The sequence below is a fragment of the Scyliorhinus torazame genome, chromosome 6, assembly GCF_047496885.1.
Source record: "Scyliorhinus torazame isolate Kashiwa2021f chromosome 6, sScyTor2.1, whole genome shotgun sequence".
NCBI lineage: Eukaryota > Metazoa > Chordata > Chondrichthyes > Carcharhiniformes > Scyliorhinidae > Scyliorhinus > Scyliorhinus torazame.
In genome coordinates this window covers 280,455,559-280,477,365 of record NC_092712.1, presented here as the reverse complement: position 1 = coordinate 280,477,365, position 21,807 = coordinate 280,455,559, and the positions used below count along the sequence as shown (strand labels likewise).

At 53.3% G+C, this 21,807-nt stretch overlaps 1 protein-coding gene across 1 annotated transcript in view; it reads left to right on the top strand.

Moving 5' to 3' along the window:
- The window catches only part of stt3b (STT3 oligosaccharyltransferase complex catalytic subunit B), a 170,579-nt gene that overhangs the window by 117,989 nt on the left and 30,783 nt on the right, over positions 1-21,807 (top strand). Inside the window, exon 6 of the mRNA XM_072509758.1 lies at positions 19,926-20,024. Within this exon, the coding sequence (XP_072365859.1) occupies positions 19,926-20,024 (99 nt within the window). The remainder of the gene's footprint in view (positions 1-19,925; positions 20,025-21,807) is intronic.

Here is a 21,807-nt window from a genome sequence, read left to right as displayed (position 1 = left end):
CGTGGACATTTATTGTCGAGGAGAAACTGGGGTGAGCGGGCCAGAAAAAGAACGTTTGGGACAAAGTGGGGGGGGTGAATATGTGGGATGAAGGGGGGGGGAAAAGAGGGAAGAGATGACTTCCCAAGTTGTTAGTCCTGCGACCCTGTAACTTTTCTCTCTTCCCCATGTCGTGGGGGAGGGAGGATGAGGAGCTGAGGGCGCCGGCCATTGGGGGCGGGGCGAAATGGGAAGCGCGGGCTTTGTTCTCGCGCTATGGTAATCACGGCGGGAACAGGGAAGCAGGAAGGAGGGAACCTCGCACAGTGTGAGCCGAGGTCACGGGGGGAAGCCGAGGTCGGCCAGAGTTTGCTGACTTCTGGGAGCAACATGGGGGGTGCAATTACGCTAGTTTGGGATCTAGCGGGGGGGGGGGGGCGGGGGTGGTAACTGGGTTGCTGCTGCTGGGGAGAAGGGGGAGCTGGTATGGGGGGGGGGGGGGGGCGGGGCGGGGGGGGCGCTGCTTGGGGGAGATACGGCTACGTGGGAACCGGGTGAGGAGCTGGATTGAAAAAGGAGATGGCTAGTCGTCAAGGGGGGGGGGGGGGGGGGGTAAAGAGCCCCCCAACCCGGTTGATCACGTGGAATGTGAGAGGGCTGAACGGGCCGATTAAGAGGGCACGTGTACTCGCACACCTAAAGAAACTTAAGGCAGATGTGGTTATGCTTCAGGAGAAGCATCTGAAGCTGATAGACCAGGTCAGACTACGCAAGGGATGGGTGGGGCAGGTGTTTCATTCGGGGCTAGACGCAAAAAACAGGGGGGTGGCCATACTAGTGGGGAAGCGGGTAATGTTTGAGGCAAAGACTATAGTGGGGGCAGATACGTGATGGTGAGTGGCAAATTGCAAGGGGAGGCGGTGGTATTAGTGAACGTGTATGCCCCGAACTGGGATGATGCCAACTTTATGAGGCGTATGTTAGGACGAATCCCGAACCTAGAAGTGGGGAAGTTGGTAATGGGTGGAGATTTTAATACCGTGCTGGACCCAGGGCTGGACAGATCGAGGTCCAGGACCGGAAGGAGGCCGGCTGCAGCTAGGGTGCTTAAGGACTTTATGGAGCAGATGGGAGGAGTAGACCCCTGGAGATTTAGTAGACCGAGGAGTAAGGAGTTTTTGTTTTTCTCCTATGTCCACAAAGTTTATTCACAAATAGATTTTTTTGTTTTGGGAAGGGCACTGATTCCAAAGGTGACGGGGACGGAGTACATGGCTATAGTCATTTCAGATCATGCTCCACATTGGGTGGACCTGGAGATAGGGGAAGAAAAACAACAGCGTCCACCCTGGAGAATGGACATGGGATTATTGGCAGATGAGGGGGTGTGTTTAAGGGTGAGGGGGTGTATTGAAAGGTACTTGGAACTCAATGATAATGGTGAGGTACAGGTGGGAGTGGTCTGGGAGGCGCTGAAGGCAGTGGTTAGAGGGGAGCTGATATCTATTAGGGCACATAAAGGAAAGCAGGAGGGTAGGGAAAGGGAGCGGTTGTTGAAAGAACTTCTGAGGGTGGACAGACAATATGCGGAGGCACCGGAGGAGGGACTGTACAGGGAAAGGCAAAGGCTACATGTAGAATTTGAGTTGTTGACTACGGGTAATGCAGAGGCACAATGGAGGAAGGCACAGGGTGTACAGTACGAATACGGGGAGAAGGCGAGCAGGTTGCTGGCCCACCAACTGAGGAAAAGGGGAGCAGCGAGGGAGATGGGGGGGGGGGGGGGAGGGTGAGAGATGAGGAGGGAGAGATGGAGTGGGGAGCAGAGAGAGTGAATAGAGTGTTCAAGGCATTTTATGAAAGATTATATGAAGCTCAGCCCCCGGATGGGAAGGAGAGAATGATGTGCTTTCTGGATCAGCTGGAATTTCCTAAGGTGGAGGAGCAGGAGAGGGTGGGACTGGGAGCACAGATTGAGACGGAGGGAGTAGTGAAAGGGATTGGGAGCATGCAGGCGGGGAAGGCCCTGGGACCAGACGGATTCCCAGTTGAATTCTATAGGAAATATATGGACTTGCTGGCCCTGCTACTGATGAGAACCTTTAATGAGGCGAGGGAAAGGGGGCAACTGCCCCCGACTATGTCAGAGGCAACGATATCGCTCCTCCTAAAGAAGGAAAAAGACCCGCTGCATTGCGGGTCCTACAGGCCCATTTCCCTCCTGAATGTGGACGCTAAGATTCTGGCCAAGGTAATGGCAATGAGGATAGAGGATTGTGTCCCGGGGGTGGTTCATGAGGACCAAGCTGGGTTTGTGAAGGGGAGACAGCTGAATACAAATATACAGAGGTTGCTAGGGGTAATGACGATGCTCCCACCAGAGGGGGAAGCGGAGATAGTGGTGGCGATGGATGCCGCGAAAGCATTTGATAGTGGAGTGGGATTATTTGTGGGAGGTGCTGAGGAGATTTGGCTTTGGGGATGGGTATATCAGGTGGGTACAGTTGCTGTATAGGGCCCCGATGGCGAGCGTGGTCACGAATGGACGGGGGTCTGACTTTTTTCGGCTCCATAGAGGGACGAGGCAGGGATGTCCTCTGTCCCCGTTATTGTTTGCACTGGCGATTGAACCCCTGGCCATAGCATTGAGGGGTTCCAGGAAGTGGAGGGGAGTACTCGGGAGGAGAAGAACACCGGGTATCTCTGTATGCGGATGATTTGTTGCTATATGTGACGGACCCGGCGGAGGGGATGCCAGAGATAATGCGGATACTTGGGGAGTTTGGGCATTTTTCAGGGTATAAACTGAACATGGGGAAAAGTGAGTTGTTTGTGGTGCATCCAGGGGAGCAGAGCAGAGAGTTAGAGGATTTACCGTTGAGGAAGGTAACAAGGGACTTCCGGTACTTGGGGATCCAGATAGCCAAGAATTGGGGTACATTACGCAGGCTTAATTTAACGCGGTTGGTGGAACAGATGGAGGAGGACTTTAAGAGATGGGACATGGTGTCCCTGTCACTGGCAGGGAGGGTGCAGGCGGTTAAAATGGTGGTCCTCCCAAGATTCCTTTTTGTGTTTCAGTGCCTCCCGGTGGTGATCACGAAGGCTTTTTTCAAAAGAATAGAGAAGAGTATTATGAGTTTTGTGTGGGCTGGGAAGACCCCGAGAGTGAGGAGGGGATTCTTGCAGCGTAGTAGGGACAGGGGGGTGCTGGCACTACCGAGCCTAAGTGAGTACTACTGGGCTGCCAATGTTTCAATGGTGTGTAAGTGGATGGGAGAAGGGGAGGGAGCGGCGTGGAAGAGATTGGAGAGGGCGTCCTGCAGGGGGACTAGCCTACAAACAATGGTGACGGCACCGTTGCCGTTCTCACCAAAGAAATACACCACAAGCCCCGTGGTGGTGGCTACATTGAAAATTTGGGGGCAGTGGAGACGGCATAGGGGAAGGACGGGAGCTTCGGTGCGGTCCCCGATAAGAAACAATCATAGGTTCGTTCCGGGGAGAATGGATGGGGGATTTGGAGCATGGCAAAGAGCTGGGGTAGTACAACTGAGAGATCTGTTTGTAGATGGGACGTTTGCGAGTCTGGGAGCGCTGACGGAAAAATATGGGTTGCCCCAAGGGAATGCATTTCGGTACATGCAATTGAGGGCTTTTGCGAGGCAACAGGTGAGGGAATTCCCGCAGCTCCCGACGCAGGAGGTGCAGGATACAGTGATCTCCGAGACATGGGTGGGGGATGGTAAGGTGTCGGACATATACAGGGAAATGAGTGACGAGGGGGAGATCATGGTAGATGAGCTGAGAGGGAAATGGGAAGAAGAACTGGGGGAGGAGATTGAGGAGGGGCTGTGGGCTGATGCCCTACGTAGGGTAAACTCATCGTCCTCGTGTGCCAGGCTAAGCCTGATACAATTTAAGGTGTTACACAGGGCGCATATGACTGGAGCACGGCTTAGTAAATTTTTTGGGGTAGAGGATAGGTGTGCGAGATGCTCGAGAGGCCCAGCGAATCACACCCACATGTTCTGGTCATGCCCGGCACTACAGGGGTTCTGGGTGGGGGTGGCAAAGGTGCTTTCGAAGGTGGTGGGGGTCCGGGTCGAACCAAGCTGCGGGTTGGCTATATTTGGGGTTGCAGAAGAGCCGGGAGTGCAGGAGGCGAGAGAGGCTGACGTGTTGGCCTTTGCGTCCCTAGTAGCCCGGCGCAGGATATTGTTAATGTGGAAGGAAGCCAAACCCCCGGGTGTGGAGACCTGGATAAACGACATGGCAGGGTTTATAAAGTTAGAACGGATTAAGTTTGTGTTAAGGGATTCGGCTCGGGTTCACCAGGCGGTGGCAACCGTTCGTCGATTACCTCACAGAAAGATAGAGGGAATGGAAAAGAAGTAGACAACAGCAGCAACCCAGGAGGGAGCGCGGGGGGGGGCGGAGGAATCGGACGGACTCTCCGGGATGTTATTGTATATGTATAGGTATTTGTTATAGGTAATTGTTTGTTGGATTGTATTTTTGGAGAGTATTTATTTTGGACAAGGCAGTTGCCATTTAGTTTTGTATTTGTTTATATATTATTTATTTATTTGTTTAAAACTGGCCACTGTTATTTATATTGCTTTATTGTTGTGTAAAAGAAACACTACGTATTGTTATGTTTGGCCAAAAAATCTTGAATAAAATATATCTATTAAAAAAAAAAGAAAGCCATAGGATCATTACGCTGCAGCACGGAACTCAGCAACTTGTGCAGTTGAGTTCAGCTTTAACGGCACCATGTATCCCCAAATAGATAGTTTGCCATGCGATACCCTCTAAGCCAGCTCTCGTAAGCATCTTTGGGTTCAATGAGAAATGCCACCTTAACCACCACCTCCTTTTCATGTATCAGATATATGGATGTTGAGTTTGTTACATTTAAATCTGTGGCAGCATGTAATAATCTTAATGGGCTTCATCCAGTGCTCAAATTTGTCTTTTGAAATGGAGCAGTCAAATGACCTCCCTTTCCTTGACATACAAGTTGAGAAATCTGCCAGAGGATTCTCTACCACTGTCTACAGCAAACCTACCTTTATTGATCAATACATGCTTTGAGATTCTTGCGGTTCCACACGCTATACAATTGGTCTTATTGGCAACTTCTTAAATGGGTCCAAGCCATTTGTTCACAATGCAATCTTGAAGCTGAAATGGGGCACATACAAACACCTCCTATGGGATAATGACTATCCTGATCCAATCATTTTGTAACTAAAAAGAATATGCTGGAATACCTCAACAGGTCTGGCAGCATCTGTAGGGAGAGAAAAGAGCTAACGTTTCGAGTCCAATGACTCTGTCAAAGCTAACAGTCAGAGAATGGGGAATATTTATACTGCGGCATTAGAATGAAAGATGAGTCATAGCCACAGAAACCCAGGGAAACGGAGTGCTAATAGCCACAGAAATCAAGGGAAAAGAGTGCTAATGGCAGTCTCCAGAGAGAACAAAAGGTGTGAGAGGCCAAAAAGCAGAGAAACTAACATCAGAGGCTAAACTGTGACAGATGTAGATGTGGGGGAGGGGAAGGGGGAAGCAAAGAGGAGTAAGGGTAAGGAAAGGTGGATAAGATTGGGCGAGGGGGGTTAATATATATTAAGAAAGACAGGAAAGAAAGAAATGGTGAGAGACCGTTGAAATGCAATGGGATGAAAACAAATGGGTCTGCGTGGGGTAGAGCTAATCGTCTGAAGTTGTTGAATTCGATGTTGAGACCGGAAGGCTGTAGCGTGCCTAACTAGAAGATGAGATGTTGTTCCTCCAGTTTGCGTTGAGCGTCACTGGAACATTGCAGCAGGCCAAGGACATGTGGGCATGGGAGCAGGATCTTTTGTTAAAATGGCAAGCAACGGGAAGGCCCAGATCCTGAATGCACACAAACCAAAGGTGCTCAGCAAATCATTTTGTGCTGTGTACCGCGCAAACTCATGAATGAGCCTAAAGCTGTCACCTTTGGCCCTGAAAAGTGCCCAGTCTACCTTCGGATTAGGTAAGCTATCTCAAATATTTGAGCAATAGGTGAAGCTACCTGCTTCACACTGCAACGATGAAGCAGCAACACTAGTGGTATTTACCACTAATAGGATGCTGCCATCAAGCCAAAAAGACATCACACCCATCACAATTTGAGTAATGTGGCAGATGAATTTCAGTGCCAGTGTGATGCTTAGTATGTAGGCTGTAAGTCCCAAAGACTAGCGGATCGTGTCAAATAGCATATCCCTTCTGTTTGCAACAGGCAAAGTACAGACCGTATCTAACCAGCCCATGTTGATAAACTACAAACAATTCTGTGATTGGACAGCTTTTGCTAAATATTCCTCAGTGTGCAAAAAATTATACTGGCAACCAATTTAAGATTATCAGCCGGGTTCACAGTGTGGAGCATTTGCATGCACTGGAAGCTACATCCATTAATACACGAGGCCCTGTTCTATGCAAACCAAAAGAGCATGGAACCCTTTGCATCTGTTTCAGCTAAACAAAGTAAGTGATAGCTATTTGCTGGCTCATTCCTCAGAGTAGTGCCTTGAAGACTTCCGGTTGCGGCGATGCGGAGCTAAGCCGCACATTTCGGCAGCTCCCGCTATAACGGACTTTTGAGCTCTCCAGAGGAGCCCCAACGGAAAGTTTTTGATTTAATCCGTGTGGGAAGGTGAAGTAAGGTCCCCCCTTACGTTGTATGGCGGAAATTGGTGGTGGAGCGTTGGAGAAAGAGGCTCTGGAGCAGCGGCAAAAACGAGGGGGAAAAAACAAGATCGCGGAGATCGAGCAGCATGGGGGCCGGACCAGCAGGAGTTCCTTAAGCGCTGTGTGGAGGAGCTTAAAAAGGAGGTGCTGCCGCCAATGCTGTTGGCGATCGAATGGCTGAAGGAGACCCAGAAGGCCCAGGCGGTGGAGCTTCATGAGGTGAGGGATAAAACTAATGAGAACGAGGACGAGATCCTGGGCCCGGTGGTAAAAATGGAGGCGCACGAGGCGGTGCACAGGAGGTGGGCCGAGAGACTCTAGGTCCTGGAGAACAGGTTGAGGAGGAAGAATCTCCGGATTCTAGGTCTCTCCGAAGGAGTGGAGGGAGCTGATGCCGGGGCGTATGTGAGTACGATGCTCCAGTCGCTGATGGGTGCGGAGGCCTCTCCGAGCCCCCTGGAGCTGGAAGGGGCTCACCGGGTCCTGGCGAGGAGACCCAAGGCGGATGAGCCGCCAAGGGCGATAGTGGCAAGGTTCCATCGCTTCGAGGACAAAGTGTTCTGAGATGGGCCAAGAAGGTGCGGAGCAGTAGATGGGAGAATGTGGTGATCCGAGTCTACCAGGATTGGAGCGCGGAGGTGGCAAGGAGGAGAGCTGGCTTCAACCGGGCCAAGGCGGTGCTGCACAAAGAGAGTCCGGTTCGGCATGCTGCAGCCTGCGCGACTGTGGGTCACTTATCAGGACCGACACCATTATTTTGAAACGCCAGAAGAGGCTTGGACCTTTATCCAAATGGAAAAATTGGACTCGAACTGAGAGACTGGGGCTGTGGTTATGGGGAGCGGGGGGGGGGGATGTTGGTTGTACACGGGGTTGTAAATATGGGTAAAGAATATTTCATGGGTGGGATGATGGATGGGGATGTGGGTAGAGTTCTGGTTAAAATTCTTTTTTTTCCCTCTTCTCTGTAGACGAGATGGTGGGGAATGTGGGCGTCGGTGCTGGAGGGAGGTGAGACTCGGGGATGGGGGAACTGGGAAAATGGCCACAACAGGCGCTGCGCCACAGGGGGCGGGACTGGCTCAGGAAAGCGCAGGCTTTTTCCCGCGCTAGAGGGGGGGGAGAAGGAGGAAGGTAAGGAGGAAGAGAGACTCCCACACGGGGAAGATCAACGGGAAGGAAGGGGCAGCCGGGGTCAGCAGAAGTCAGCTGACTCACGGAAGTAATATGGGGGGAGCAAAAGTGCTAGATGCGGATCTAGCGGGGGGGGGGGGGGGGAACGGACATTAGGGTTGCTGCTGCACTGTCCGAGGGGGAACTGAACATGGAAGAGATGGTCGGGGCGGAGGTTCCCCGTCTGGGGCACTGCAGAGTGCGGGAGGCCTAAGATAGGCCTAAGATAGGAGATGGCTAGTCAGGGCGGGGGGGGGGGAGAAGAAAGCCCCCCCCCCCCCCCCCCCCCCCCCCCCCAATCCGGCTGATCACGCGGAATGTGAGAGGCCTAAATGGGCCGGTTAAGAGGGCCCGAGTGGTCGCGCACCGAAAGGGACTGAAGGCAGACGTGGCCATGCTTCAGGAGACGCATCTGAAGGTGGCAGATCAGGTCAGGTTAAGGAAGGGATGGGTAGGACAGGTGTTCCATTCGGGGCTGGATGCGAAGAATAGAGGGGTGGCAATATTGGTGGGGAAGCGGGTGTCATTTGAGGCCAAGATCATAGTAGCGGACAATGGAGGCCGATACGTGATGGTGAGCGGTAGGTTGCAGGGGACGGAGGAGGTATTGGTAAATGTATATGCCCCAAACTGGGACGATGCTGGATTCATGAAACGGATGTTGGGGCATTTTCCAGACTTGGAGGTAGGGAGCTTGATAATGGGTGGGGATTTTAACACGGTGCTGGACCCAGCATTAGATCGTTCCAGGTCGAGGACGGGGAAGAGGCCGGCTGCGGCCAAGGTGCTTAGGGGGTTTATGGATCAGATGAGGGAAGTAGATCCGTGGAGATTTTCCAGGCCTTCGGCCAGAAAATGTTCTTTTTTCTCCCACGTGCATAAGGCCTACTCCCGGATAGATTTTTTTGTTCTGGGCAGGGCATTGGTCCCGAAAGTGGAGGGAACGGAGTATTCGGCCATAGCCATTTCAGACATGCCCTGCATTGGGTGGAGCTAGAGCTGGGGGAGGAGTGGGACCAACGCCCGTTGTGGCGGTTGGATGCGGGACTGCTGGCAGACGAGGAAGTGTGTGGGAGGGTGCGGGGGTGCATCGAAAGGTATCTGGAGGCCAACGACAACGGGGAGGTGCATGTGGGAGTAGTATGGGAGGCGCTGAAGGTGGTGGTCAGGGGAGAGTTAATCTCCAGGGCTCATAGGATGAAGAGAGAGGGCAGGGAAAGGGAGAGGTTAGTGGGGGAGATTTTAAGGGTGGACAGGAGATATGCAGAGGCTCCTGATGAAGAACTACTCGGGGAGAGACGAAGTCTCCAGACGGAGTTCGACCTGTTGACCACAGGGAAGGCAGAGGCACAGTGGAGAAAGGCACAGGGGGCGATATATGAATATGGGGAGAAGGCGAGTCAGATGCTGGCACATCAGCTCCGTAAGAGGATGGCAGCGAGGGAAATAGGTGGAATCAAGGATGGCAGGGGAATTACGGTGCGGAGTGCGGTGAAAGTGAATGAGGCATTCAAGGCCTTCTACGAGGAGCTGTATAGGTCCCAGCCCCCAGGGGGAGAAGAGGGGATGCGACGATTCTTGGACCAACTGAGGTTCCCGAGGGTGGAGGAGCAGGAGGTGGCTGGTTTGGGGGAGCCAATTGGGGTGGAGGAGCTGGTTAAAGGATTGAGGAGCATGCAGGCAGGGAAGGCCCCGGGGCAGGATGGGTTCCCGGTGGAGTTTTATAGGAAGTTTGTAGACCTGTTAGCCCCGTTGCTGGTAAGGAACCTCAATGAAGCAAGGGAGGGGGGGGACCCTGCCCCCGACAATGTTCCGGGGGGGCATTTGAGCAAGAAAACACATGAACGATCCGGAAAACTGACACGTACGGGAGGAATCCAATGTACAAAGTTCTGTATCATATTGATTTGCCATGTTCATGTCTTGCTATGCGAGTATTCTTTCTTTGTTGTTACGGGGGGGGGGGGGGTTTGTTTGTATGGTTGAAAATTTTGTTAAAAAACTCTAAATAAACTTTTTTTTAAAAAGAGTAGTGCCTTGATGGTTTAAACATTCGAAAAATACTTTGCAGTTAACTGTCAGTCACCATTAACTGGTGCATTCTCCATGGCAATGCCTCTCCAATCAGTCCACTTGCCAACCATTAAGCATACTCTTCTCAAAGTATAAAGTTGTTTACCCTGATGATGGTATTCTTGTGATTGTCTTGATAAGTGCAAGGGGAAAAGCTTCAAGATGTTTTTTTTTACAGCACCACTCCAATTACTTCAGTAAGCAGCTCCTCCTTAGGATAACATAAAACAGGATATGAGCAGAGTGAAGGGAATTGGACTTTTATTCTCCTGCTCCATGGGTCAATGGGTGTTTTGTTTTCATTTGTGCAATGCCAGTGTTACCATTATATATCTCTCTCAAAAATTGCATGGGACAAAATGAATATCAGATGATTTATACTGTTTGAAGCCATTATATCATGCATTAAATCAAAACTAATACTGGACATGGCCACTTTGAGGAGAAGGGCCTGTGAAATCACCTGGAATATTGGAAAAGCACAGGCAGCAGACTTATTTTACTGAAAGCCTGTTGGAGAATCACGTGGCACAATTCTTCCACTGTGCTACCCTTCAAGTGATGGAGTTATTTTCTTCAATAGCTGGAGGAAATGGACTAATTAACGTGTAACACTTGTTTCATAAGTTCGCTAAAAGAGACCACAATTGCCCCATTTTTAACCCAGAAACATTAAATTTAGCTTGTTAAATGGTACTGAAATGATATGTGAAACCAGAATCAAAATACGGAAGTCTGCCAGTGTAATCTTTCATAAGAGCAGAGTATGCTATTTGGTCCCTCGAGTGAGCTCGGCTATTCAACTGCATCATAGCTGATCTTCTACCTCAATGCAATTTTCCTGCATTATCCCATATCCCTTAATATCTTTAATACCTATCAATCTCTGTCTTTAACATACTGTTGTTCTTAATTTTAGCCTTAGTTTAATTGCTCTGTTCTATCACCTTTGCTCTTGAGTCGCCAGGTATCTTTCTGATACCGCCACGTGGTTCAAGTCCGAGTAATGATCAATAATCCAACACACCGCTTAGTAAGAGTTAAATCAACGCACATTTATTATATACAGTAATCAACACTTATATATAAATTCTACTTCTAAGCTACTTCCTACAACTAACAGGCCAATACTTAACTTTAAAAATGGCCCACCAGGTCAGGGAAACAAATGGCCTTTCGTATGGGTTCTGAGCCTGCGGGATTCGAAGCTGGTACAGATCGATAGCTAGGAGCGCCTATCTCGTAGCGAGCGTTGAAGTAAGACTTACGATTTGAGCAGTTGTTGCAGAAGGTCAGCAGAAGGGTGCAGCGAGAGTGCGGAAGGGTCGATTTGAACTTGGACTCTATACGTATAGTCCCCAGGGGCTTCCTGCCTTTCGGGGCGGACCCTGTACCTGGTTCCAAGTGATTGGACTTTGTCCCAATCACTTGGTTCGATATTCTCCAATGCTGGAGCGATTCCTTGATCGATGGGCGGTCTTGGGGTGATCGTTCACCTCCCTTTGTGTAGGCTCCTGTTGGCGCCGAAAAGTCTGGGTTGGCTTTGTGTCTAAAATGTTGCACATTGTTCCTGGGGATTGCTCATTAATATTCAGATGGCTGGTGTTTTGTGTGCAGGTGGCTGCAGGTATCTATCCTGTCTGGTCTCCCCAGAGGCGAATACACCGTTTTATCTGCAGCTGCTTGTTTTAATCCTGTTGGCTGATTTTCCCATCAGCCTTTTCCGTTCGCCATTTTAAATCGGGGTTGGCCATTCTAAATCGGGCGTTAGCCATTTTAACTGGCTACAATACTGACTGATTCTCCACAGCCAGCTGAAGATGGAGAATTCCAAAGATTCACCGCCTTCTGAGTGATGAACTTGTTCCTCCTCTCAGTACTAAATGGCTTACCTCTTGTTGTAAGACTCTGTCCCCTGGTTCTAGACCTCCCAGCCAGACCAAACATCCATCCTGCAAGTACCATGTCGAGCCCTGTAAGAATTTTTTTATGCTTTTGGATTGTTATCTCCACAGCTTTAATCCAGTGAGATTGATTTTAAGGATATGCAGGCCATTTCACTTGACCCAATGTTCTCTGTGCTTTCAAAGTGACTTTCCATAAGGAATTTGGATTATATTTCACATAAATGACTTGCAGTGCCGCCAACATGGTTCATACGTTCCTGATGCATGTAATATGATCCAATGCAAGTTGGCTTTATATTTCTATCATTGTACTGTTCCCTAATTCTGTCTTGGCTAACTTGTTGAATTGTTACTTAAATTGGAGGATGACCCTTTCAGTTCCCTTTTATGTATCATCTGTGCACAATTCTGCAATCAAAGGGAGTTAGCCTATCACTCGTGTCTCTTAGTGCTGCTAATAATTGGGGAGCAGTTACACCCTGAGATATCCCGGAGAGCTGGAACACACATTGCACAGTGGCATTTAAACAACTTTAAAAATAGCCTGATGTATGTTGCCTGCAATAATGGAGGATTTATTTTTTCATTTATGGGATGTGGGTATCTTTGGCTGGGCCAACATTTATTGCCCATCCTTGTTAGGCCATATCAGGGGGCATTAACCACCTTGCTGTGGATATTATAATTACCTTCATTATCACAAGTAGGCTTACATTAACACTGCAATGAAGTTACTGAAAAAATCCTCTAATCGCCACATTCCGGTGCCTGTTCGGGACACTGAGGGAGAATTCAGAATGTCCAATTCGCCTAATAGCAATTCTTTTGGGACTGTGGGAGGAAACCGGAGCACCCTGAGGAAAACGACATAGACACTGGGAGAACGTGCCGACTCCGCATGGACAGGGGGCGCGATTCTCCACTCCCACGCCGGTTGGGAGAATCGCCTAGGCCGCCAAAATTTCCTGCGACGCCAGTCCGACGCCCTCCCGCGATTCTCCTAAGCAGCGGGAACGGTACGGTCGAGTTTCGCAGGCCGGAGAATCGCCCGAGACACCCAAAACGGCGATTCTCCGGCACCCCTGCTAGTCTCAGGCCCGGATGGGCCGAAGTCCCGACGGCGTGACCCCAGTTCACACCTGCTATTTAAAGTCATCAGCCAGTCGTGCTGGCTGACGCTGACCAGTGTGGAGGTGAGCGGACTGTAGCGCAGCGCCCGGAGACCGGGTCAGCTTCCCTGAGAAGGCTGCGGCCAAAGGAGGGGGTGAGGGAGAGTGTGCAAGTGGGAGGGGAGTGCGGGAGAGTGTGCAGGTGGGAGGGGGGGTGCGGGAGAGTGTGCAGGTGGGGGGAGGAAGGTGCGGGAGAGTGTGCAGGTGGGGGGGGGGTGCGGGAGAGTGTGCAGGTGGGGGGGGGGGTGCGGGAGAGTGTGCAGGTGGGGGGGGGGTGCGGGAGAGTGTGCAGGTGGGAGGGGGGTGAGGGAGAGTGTGCAGGTGGGAGGGGGGTGAGGGAGAGTGTGCAGGTGGGAGGGGGGTGAGGGAGAGTGTGCAGGTGGGAGGGGGGTGAGGGAGAGTGTGCAGGTGGGAGGGGGGTGAGGGAGAGTGTGCAGGTGGGAGGGGGGTGAGGGAGAGTGTGCAGGTGGGAGGGGGGTGAGGGAGAGTGTGCAGGTGGGAGGGGGGTGAGGGAGAGTGTGCAGGTGGGAGGGGGGTGAGGGAGAGTGTGCAGGTGGGAGGGGGGTGCAGGAGAGTGCAGGTGGGAGGGGGGTGCGGGAGAGTGTGCAGGTGGGAGGGGGGTGAGGGAGAGTGTGCAGGTGGGAGGGGGGTGAGGGAGAGTGTGCAGGTGGGAGGGGGGTGAGGGAGAGTGTGCAGGTGGGAGGGGGGTGCAGGAGAGTGCAGGTGGGAGGGGGGGTGCAGGAGAGTGCAGGTGGGAGGGGGGTGAGGGAGAGTGTGCAGGTGGGAGGGGGGTGAGGGAGAGTGTGCAGGTGGGAGGGGGGTGAGGGAGAGTGTGCAGGTGGGAGGGGGGTGAGGGAGAGTGTGCAGGTGGGAGGGGGGTGAGGGAGAGTGTGCAGGTGGGAGGGGGGGTGCGGGAGAGTGCAGGTGGGAGGGGGGTGCGGGAGAGTGTGCAGGTGGGAGGGGGGTGAGGGAGAGTGTGCAGGTGGGAGGGGGGTGAGGGAGAGTGTGCAGGTGGGAGGGGGGTGAGGGAGAGTGTGCAGGTGGGAGGGGGGTGAGGGAGAGTGTGCAGGTGGGAGGGGGTGAGGGAGAGTGTGCAGGTGGGAGGGGGGTGAGGGAGAGTGTGCAGGTGGGAGGGGGGTGAGGGAGAGTGTGCAGGTGGGAGGGGGGTGAGGAGCGTGCAGGTGGGAGGGGGGGTGCGGGAGAGTGCAGGTGGGAGGGGGGTGCGGGAGAGTGCAGGTGGGAGGGGCGGTGCGGGAGAGTGTGGATGGTATCGTCCATCCTCGGATGCCACATGTCAGCCGCCCTGATATGGCAGGACGGTGACGAGGACACGGCCGCAGGGTGCGTGTGGCTGATGGGCACAGGCGAGTGGCACACTGGTGAGCAGTACGGTGTGAAGTGACCGTTGGGCGCAGACAGTGACCAAGTGTTAGGCTGGCTGCGTATCTGCAGCGCGACCGGGGCACACGGGTATCCCATGCAGCCCGGCTGACGAGGTGTGGAAGAACCTCCGTGTAACATGTCGTTTCTCTGCCCCCCCTACCACCCTCCTGCAGGTCACCATGTATGCCAACCAGACAGCGATGTTTACTGCCGTGGTTGGAGCCGCAGTTCTGGGGTTTGCCATCCGGCAGCATCGAGTCAGATGGCCCACAGTGGCTGCAGATGCAGCGGTCGCCGGTGCAGCAGAGGGGATGGCCACGGAGTGGCCCGACGTCGACACGCAGGCCGCAGGCGCTCAGGACCCGAATGTACAGGGGGATGCCGAGGGGAACATTGACCGCCAGACGGCGAGGAATGCAGAGGAAGTGCTTGGGGGGAGCAGGAGGAGGAGCAGGTGGAGCACGAGGATCCACTGATGGTGGTGCCAGGGCGCCACAGGCATCCAACAAGGCGGAGGGTGTACCGTGACAATGTCGTTCGAGGCCCTACCGGACATCACATGCAGGAGGAGACTACGGTTCAGCAGGGAGACGGTCGCACATATATGCCAGCTCGTGGCGCACCTCGCACCACGTGGAATGGGAGGAGGACACGCGATACCAGTCTCCGTCAAGGTGACGGTGGCCCTAAACATTTACGCTACCGGTTCCTTCCAGGCGCCGAGCGGGGACCTAGCCGGGATCTCACAGGCATCGGTCCAAAGGTGCATCAGGGCCGTCACCGACGCCCTGTACGCCATCGCGGACAGGTGCATTCAATTCCCCGAGGACCGAGCACAGCAGGAAGCACGGGCACGTGGATTCGCCAAGGTGGCCGGGATACCGTTGGTCCAGGGTGTCATCGATGGTGTGCACATACCCATGCGCCCACCTGCAGACAGCAGGGACGTGTTCATGAACAGGAAGGGCGCGTACTCCATGAACATTCAGGTGATGTGCGGCCCCCACATGAAAATCATGCATGTGTTTGCAAAGTACCCCAGCAGTGTGCATGACGCCTACATTCTGGCACAGTCGTTCATCCCCGCAATGTTCGATGGATGCCCCCCCCCCCCCCCCCGGCTGAGGGGCTGGTTGCTGGGCGACAAGGGCTATCCATTGAGGTCATGGCTGCTGACGCCAATACGGAGGCCTCACACCAACGCGGAGAGCCTATACAACGAGGCACATGCAGCAACCAGGGGTGTGGTGGAGCGGTGCTTCGGGCTGCTGAAGATGCGCTTCAGATGCCTGGACCGATCAGGAGAGGCCCTGCAGTACCGGCCCGACAGAGTTGGTTGCACAGTTGTGGTCTGCTGTGCGCTACACAACATTGCCATGCAGAGGGGACATGACCTGGTGGATGAGCCAGAGGGAGGACCCGACGGCACCGGAGCCAACGAAAACGAGGGGGATGGGGAAGAGGAGGATGAGGATGATGGGGCGCATCAGGGTGGGGGGAGGGGCGCAGGACGCAGACACTGCCCGGCAGCTCGTTACGCCCAGGAGGCTGCGCGACGGCACCGCCGGGGACAGCGGGCACGCAACGCGTTGGTGGCCGCACGGTTCACGCACTATGGGGTGGGATTCGCTGAACACTGCCACTTGCACCGTCAGTCCTGCACACGGGCACCACACAGCAACCCCCCGCACCGCGTTCACGGCAACAATTCCACATCACCTTACCACTGCGGCACTACGGGATTGCTCAACATTGATGATTGTGTAAGCGGGTGTGATCAGTGCCATGTTGAATGATGACAGCCCGCTCTGCGATGAGCTGTGTGCTCAGATTCGCCAGCCAAGGTCTGACTCATGGCTGTAGCTGAACCATGCACTCCGGTGGTCACAGCCTTCGTGACGGATATTTCACCACATGCCCATGTGGGGTGGCTGGCGTCGGTGTGCCGAGGACAACGGTGTCCGATTATGGGGGGTGGGGCGGGGCGGGGGGGGGGGGTCACCACATCCGGAACAGACCTTGAACGGCTCGGGCACCCTCCCGAGCCCCCTGGCACCGGACATAGCACACAGTCTTACAAGTCAAATTTAACAGTGCGTTTATTCGTGTGGTGAACATAGGTGCCTTACCCACTACAACTAGACTGTGCCCTGCACCCGTGCCAACTTCTTATGTGCCTAATGACTTTGCCTTGCGGGCCCTACCACTACGTCTAGGTGTGTTCCCAGATGGTACAGCAGGAGTGGAGGTGGACTGCTGTGAATCACACCCTTCGACATGGCTCCCCTTCGGCACACGTTTCCTGGGGCGGCCCGGCTTCGATGGGCCAGGCTGCTCTGCGGGCGTGCTCGATGGCGTGGTGCCACCCTGACCTGCCCGCTCCCCATCAGATACGCCAGGGACGGAACGGGGGGAGGCAGAGTGTACCGGGACGTCCCTTGGTGGAGCTACCGGGACGGGCCCCAGAACCACCACCTCCCTCGGGGAGCCCGGTGGCCCCCGGGCCTCACTGGGACGGAGATGCGCTCGGAGACATGCCCCGTCGCACCCCCGATACCTGGCGCTGCCAGTCCTGGAGGCCTGCAGCGGTATCGACCACGGACCGAATGTTCGCCGAGACTGGGCCCAGGGAGTGCCACATTCCTGCCAAGGTCTGTGCTATCTCGACCTGTGAGTGCGCTACGCCATCCATCACGTGTGCCAGGTGGGTCTATGCTCTCCACGACTGACTGCTGGGACTGAGCCATCGCTTGCTGGACCGGGCCATGGCATGGTGAGACTCAGCCAGGACCCGGAGAGCGGCGGCAATGTCGTGTTGGCTCTGTGAGATGGCTACCTGTGAGAGGGCAGCCCGCTCCTGGGCCATGGATGACGCGTGCACGTGAAGCCCAACGCCTTGCAGAACCTGACCCATGGCCAAAACCCCTTCACCCATTGCCTCCACCGTGGACGCCACCCGTGCGGTGGCAGCCTGGGTGGCTGCGATGAGATGCACCACTCCCTGATCCTGGACGCGGATAGACTCCTCCAGCTGCGTGTTCAGGTCCTGGAAGATGGCCCTCATCCCGTTACTCAGTCCCTGGGTGTCCGTACGCATCGGTTGTCCGGGTGGGTCAATTACATCCAGGAACCCGGGAACCGTCTGGGTAGCAGCTGGTTGCTGGGCCTGGGCTGCCCTCCGACCGTCCAGCCCCTCGGCTGCTCCAAACTCCACCTGCTGTACCGGCTCGGCTGTGGGGTGCGCACCAGACAGTGACCCGGGGGCCACATCACTTATATGCCCAACCGAGGTGAGTGTCTCTGCGATGGTGAACGGTGTGGGAGACAGCAGTGCCGCAAGCTCGAGGTCATCATCCGTCCAAGAAGTCTGGTGTGTATTGTTCCACCTCATGGCCAGGCGCAAGCTCCATGCGGGCCATGTCGTCTTGACCTCCAGTTTGATCCAGCGGGTGTGTGGCTGTGATGTGGGCTTCGGCATTACTGTCCACCCTGTGCCCCTGACTAATGTCTGTCCCGGAGGTCTCAGTGTCCCGGTCCTGTGTCCCAGACTGTGAGGTCTGCCCTCCTGTCCGACCAACTGCCAACCTCTGGTGTGCGCCCCTGGGTGCCGTTGCGATGGGTGGCGTTGCGCTGCTTCCTGGGTGAGACGTCCCTGAAGGTTCGGCGGATGGCCCTGGGGAACATAAAAGATTTGGGGTTCGTTAGACATGGTGGCCCGGGTGTATGTGTGGTGGTGGGTGCACAGTGTGAGGGGGAATGGGATCTGGGGTGCAGTGGCCAGAGTGAGAGGGGGGGTGGGATCTGGGATGCAGTGGCCAGAGTGTGAGGGGGGATGGGATCTGGGGTGCAGTGGCCAGAGTGTGAGGGGGGATGGGATCTGGGGTGCAGTGGCCAGAGTGTGAGGGGGGTGATGGGATCTGGGGTGCAGTGGCCAGAGTGTGAGGGGGGCGATGACGGGTTGGGGGTGGAGAGGACATGCAGGGTTCTCTCACTTGCTTCTGCGCCTCCGACCTGGAATGGCGAGACCTCCCGGGTGGCGGATCCCCCAGCGAGGTCCAGGGCCCTCTGCTCGTGAATTGTTAGGGGGTGCAGGACCGGAGAACCCCCTCCGGTTCTCATGCGCTCCCGCTGGTTATGCGCTGTCTTGTCCTGGGGGGGGGGGGGGTTTTGGATAAAGCATCACCATTAGACGGGTATCATCAGGGCATGCAGATATTGACAACATTGTTGCTGGTTCAGGAGACAGTACGCCATGGGTTCGTTCCAGGGGGGTCCCGGGGCTCATGTGGGTCGAGTAGATAGTCGGGCACCGTGACACCCCCCAAACCCCCTGCCCCCACCCCGTGCGGGGTGGGGGGGGGGGGGGGGGAGTCTGGAGGCACCCTCATGGCACTTACCTTGGCAGCCCGGGTGAGGTCGTGCAGCTTTCTGCGGCACTGCTCCCCGTCCGGGGGGTCTGCACCACAGCACTGACTGCAGTGCCCACCTCCCGTCAGCTGCGCCTCACCGCGCTGGATGGCTGGCGATGCCCACGTCTTGGGCAGAGCGTGTCCCTTCTCCGCTCCACCTCATCCACCAGGGTGTCCAGGTCCGTATCCTGGAACCTTGGTGCGGCTCTTCGGGGCTCAGCCATCTCCTCAGTTCTCCTCTGGATCCTCTGTGCGCGGTTCGTGCAATTTATGACGCAGCGGTGCGTCATTCGGGGCGTCGCACGGTGACGACGCGGCCTTCGCGGAACGCCCCCCCCCCCCCCCCCCCCCCCCCCCCCCCGAGCTTCTCGCGGCCCCGATCCTAGCCCTTTTTCGGGCCCTGAATCGGTAGGGATCGGGGCCGTTCCGCACCGTCATAAACCTCGACGGCGTGGCCACTTTGGCGTGAGAGTGGAGAATCGCGCCCAGTGACCGAAGCCAGGAATCGAACATGGGTCCCTGGTGCTGTGAAGCAGCAATGCTAACCACTGTGCTGCCGTGCCGCCCTTTTACAGTCAATGTAGTATTTCTGAAGAATAGACAACAGAGCAGCCATTTTTCATACAGCAAGATCCCACAAACGGCAATGAAGTGGGAGATCTGATATTTTGGTGGTATTTGTTTCAGGAATCCATGTTAGCCAGGTCATCAAGTGAATTCCCCTGTTCTTTGCATAGTGCAGTGTGATTTCCTGCATCCACCTGAAAAAGCAAAAAGGGTTTTTAACTCTTTTTTTTTTTTTTTTTTTTTTGGTTTCTTGTAAAATCCATTTACAGATTTTACGTTTAGAAATTTGGGTGGTTATAACCCTAACAAGCATGTATCTTAATATTCATTTTAAACGAGGATTGTGTTTCTTGGTAGCTTGATATTTCAAATTTTTCATTTGATTGTGATGGTGCTGTGTTGCATGGGTTCTTGGAGTTTCAATGGTTTTGAATATAGAACCCTGTTCATAGAATGAACCTATTGAAGCATATTTTGGCAGAGTTGGAATTGGAACAGTAATAATATTTGCACATTATTCCTTTACACAGCTTACAGCACCTTCTACATTGTGGGCTTAATATTATCAATGCAAGTACCGTTTGTGGGCTTTCAACCAATCCGAACCAGTGAGCATATGGCAGCAGCAGGTAAGTAGCTTTGTTTTTAAACACCGAGCAATTTAACTCTGAATTCTGCTATCCTGAACTGTACAAGTCTGACAGACGAATGTCATCGGGACCATCTTTCCAAACTCACTTGCTCTTTCCTTCTCGCACCAGATGCTAAGTTCTGTCTTGAATCAGAAAATCATTTGGTATAATAAAGGAAAGTTTAAATAACCAGGCGATGCAGATCAAAATGCAGTTACAGTCCATCGTTAAGATGAGACTGTTTATCAGCCAAGATTGACTCTGTACCAAGTAGAGGCCATGTATATAGTTCTGATGTAACTTGCAAGCACCTGAGATTGTTAATGGTCTATGTTGTACAAAAGCACATGTGGACAATTTAATACCATATCTTGGCTATTTAGTGATCCTCACTGTTTGTACATAATATGCACACTAACTCATTAGTGAATAGCGAGTAAATTTAAGGAGGAGTTAGACTGATCTTTAATTGGTAATGGGTTGAAGGGTTATGGAGAATGAGCAGGAAGGTGAAATTGAATGAATATCAACCATGGTTGAATGACGGAGCAGACCCGATAGACCAAATGGCCTAATTCTGTTCCTATATCTTAGGAACTTATGACCGGTTGCCTGCACAAATGTCCGATGACGTCATGTGATTGGTCTCTGAAAGTGCCCCTGTTCCATCACAAGGCTACTTGTGAGGAAACACAAGTACCATGAATACACATTTTCCTCCAAAGGCCCCAGACAAAATATACAGCATAACGTTAACAATCAATTCGCAACATGAACAATCAATCAACAACTGTCAATGTGGCAGAAGCTTGGCAGCTGGCATTTTATGGTTGGCAGCACACCTCGTGCATCTGCCTCTTGGTGCCTGCTGCGACCTCCTGGTGTCTTTGGTTTGGAAGTTGCCCCTGGTCATCTTAAAGGGAGTCAACATAGTGTTCTGAGGTTGACTTTGTGTCTGGCTCCCAACTGAGGTACTGCTTTCCCCAATTGGTTTGATTAATGTCAACTTCTCAGGAAGGTCCGGATCATTTTTTGGCACAATTGTCGGTTGTGTCTCTGGCACATTGGTTTGGTTGCCAAAGGTTGATTCTCCATATTACATCGTCTCAGGTTTGTACAGTGTAGCAGACCAGTCCTGTCTACTAAAATGGTGGCATGAATCCACTTTTCACGTGTTGTAATTTCTTGCCAGAACCTCTTGATCCTGATGAAAAATACAATGTTTTACCTTGTTTTCCCGCTGTATGACCTGATCCTGCTGCTTTTTCTCAACTATTTTATTTTTGTCTTGAGTGGTTTTCGCAAATTAAATACTGTACATAGTTGACGTCTAACCATCAGCAACACTGGCGAAGCTTGGGTTGTTGCGTGAGCAGTGTTCCTGTATGCAAGCAGGAATTAACTCCCAATGTTTAGACAACGAACCTTGTTCTCAACGAATGTTTCATCATCTGAGCAAAACATTCTGCCAGCCCATTTGTGGCAGGGTGGTGAGGAACAAACTCGATGTGTTGAATTTTCCGAGTTGTGTACGAACTCTGAAAAATTAACGACCCATTATTACTCACGAGTTATTCAGTGTAACCAAATCTGCTGAAGATTTCACCCAATCTTTCAATTGCTTTCCCCACTGACGTTGACTTCATGGTGGCAACTTCAGGCTTATTCGAGTGAGCAATCTACTAGATTGAGAAACATATACCCTTGATCTGGCATAATCAACATGTATCCGTTGCCAGGCCTCTTCTGGCCCTTCCCATGGGTGTAATGGAGCTAATGG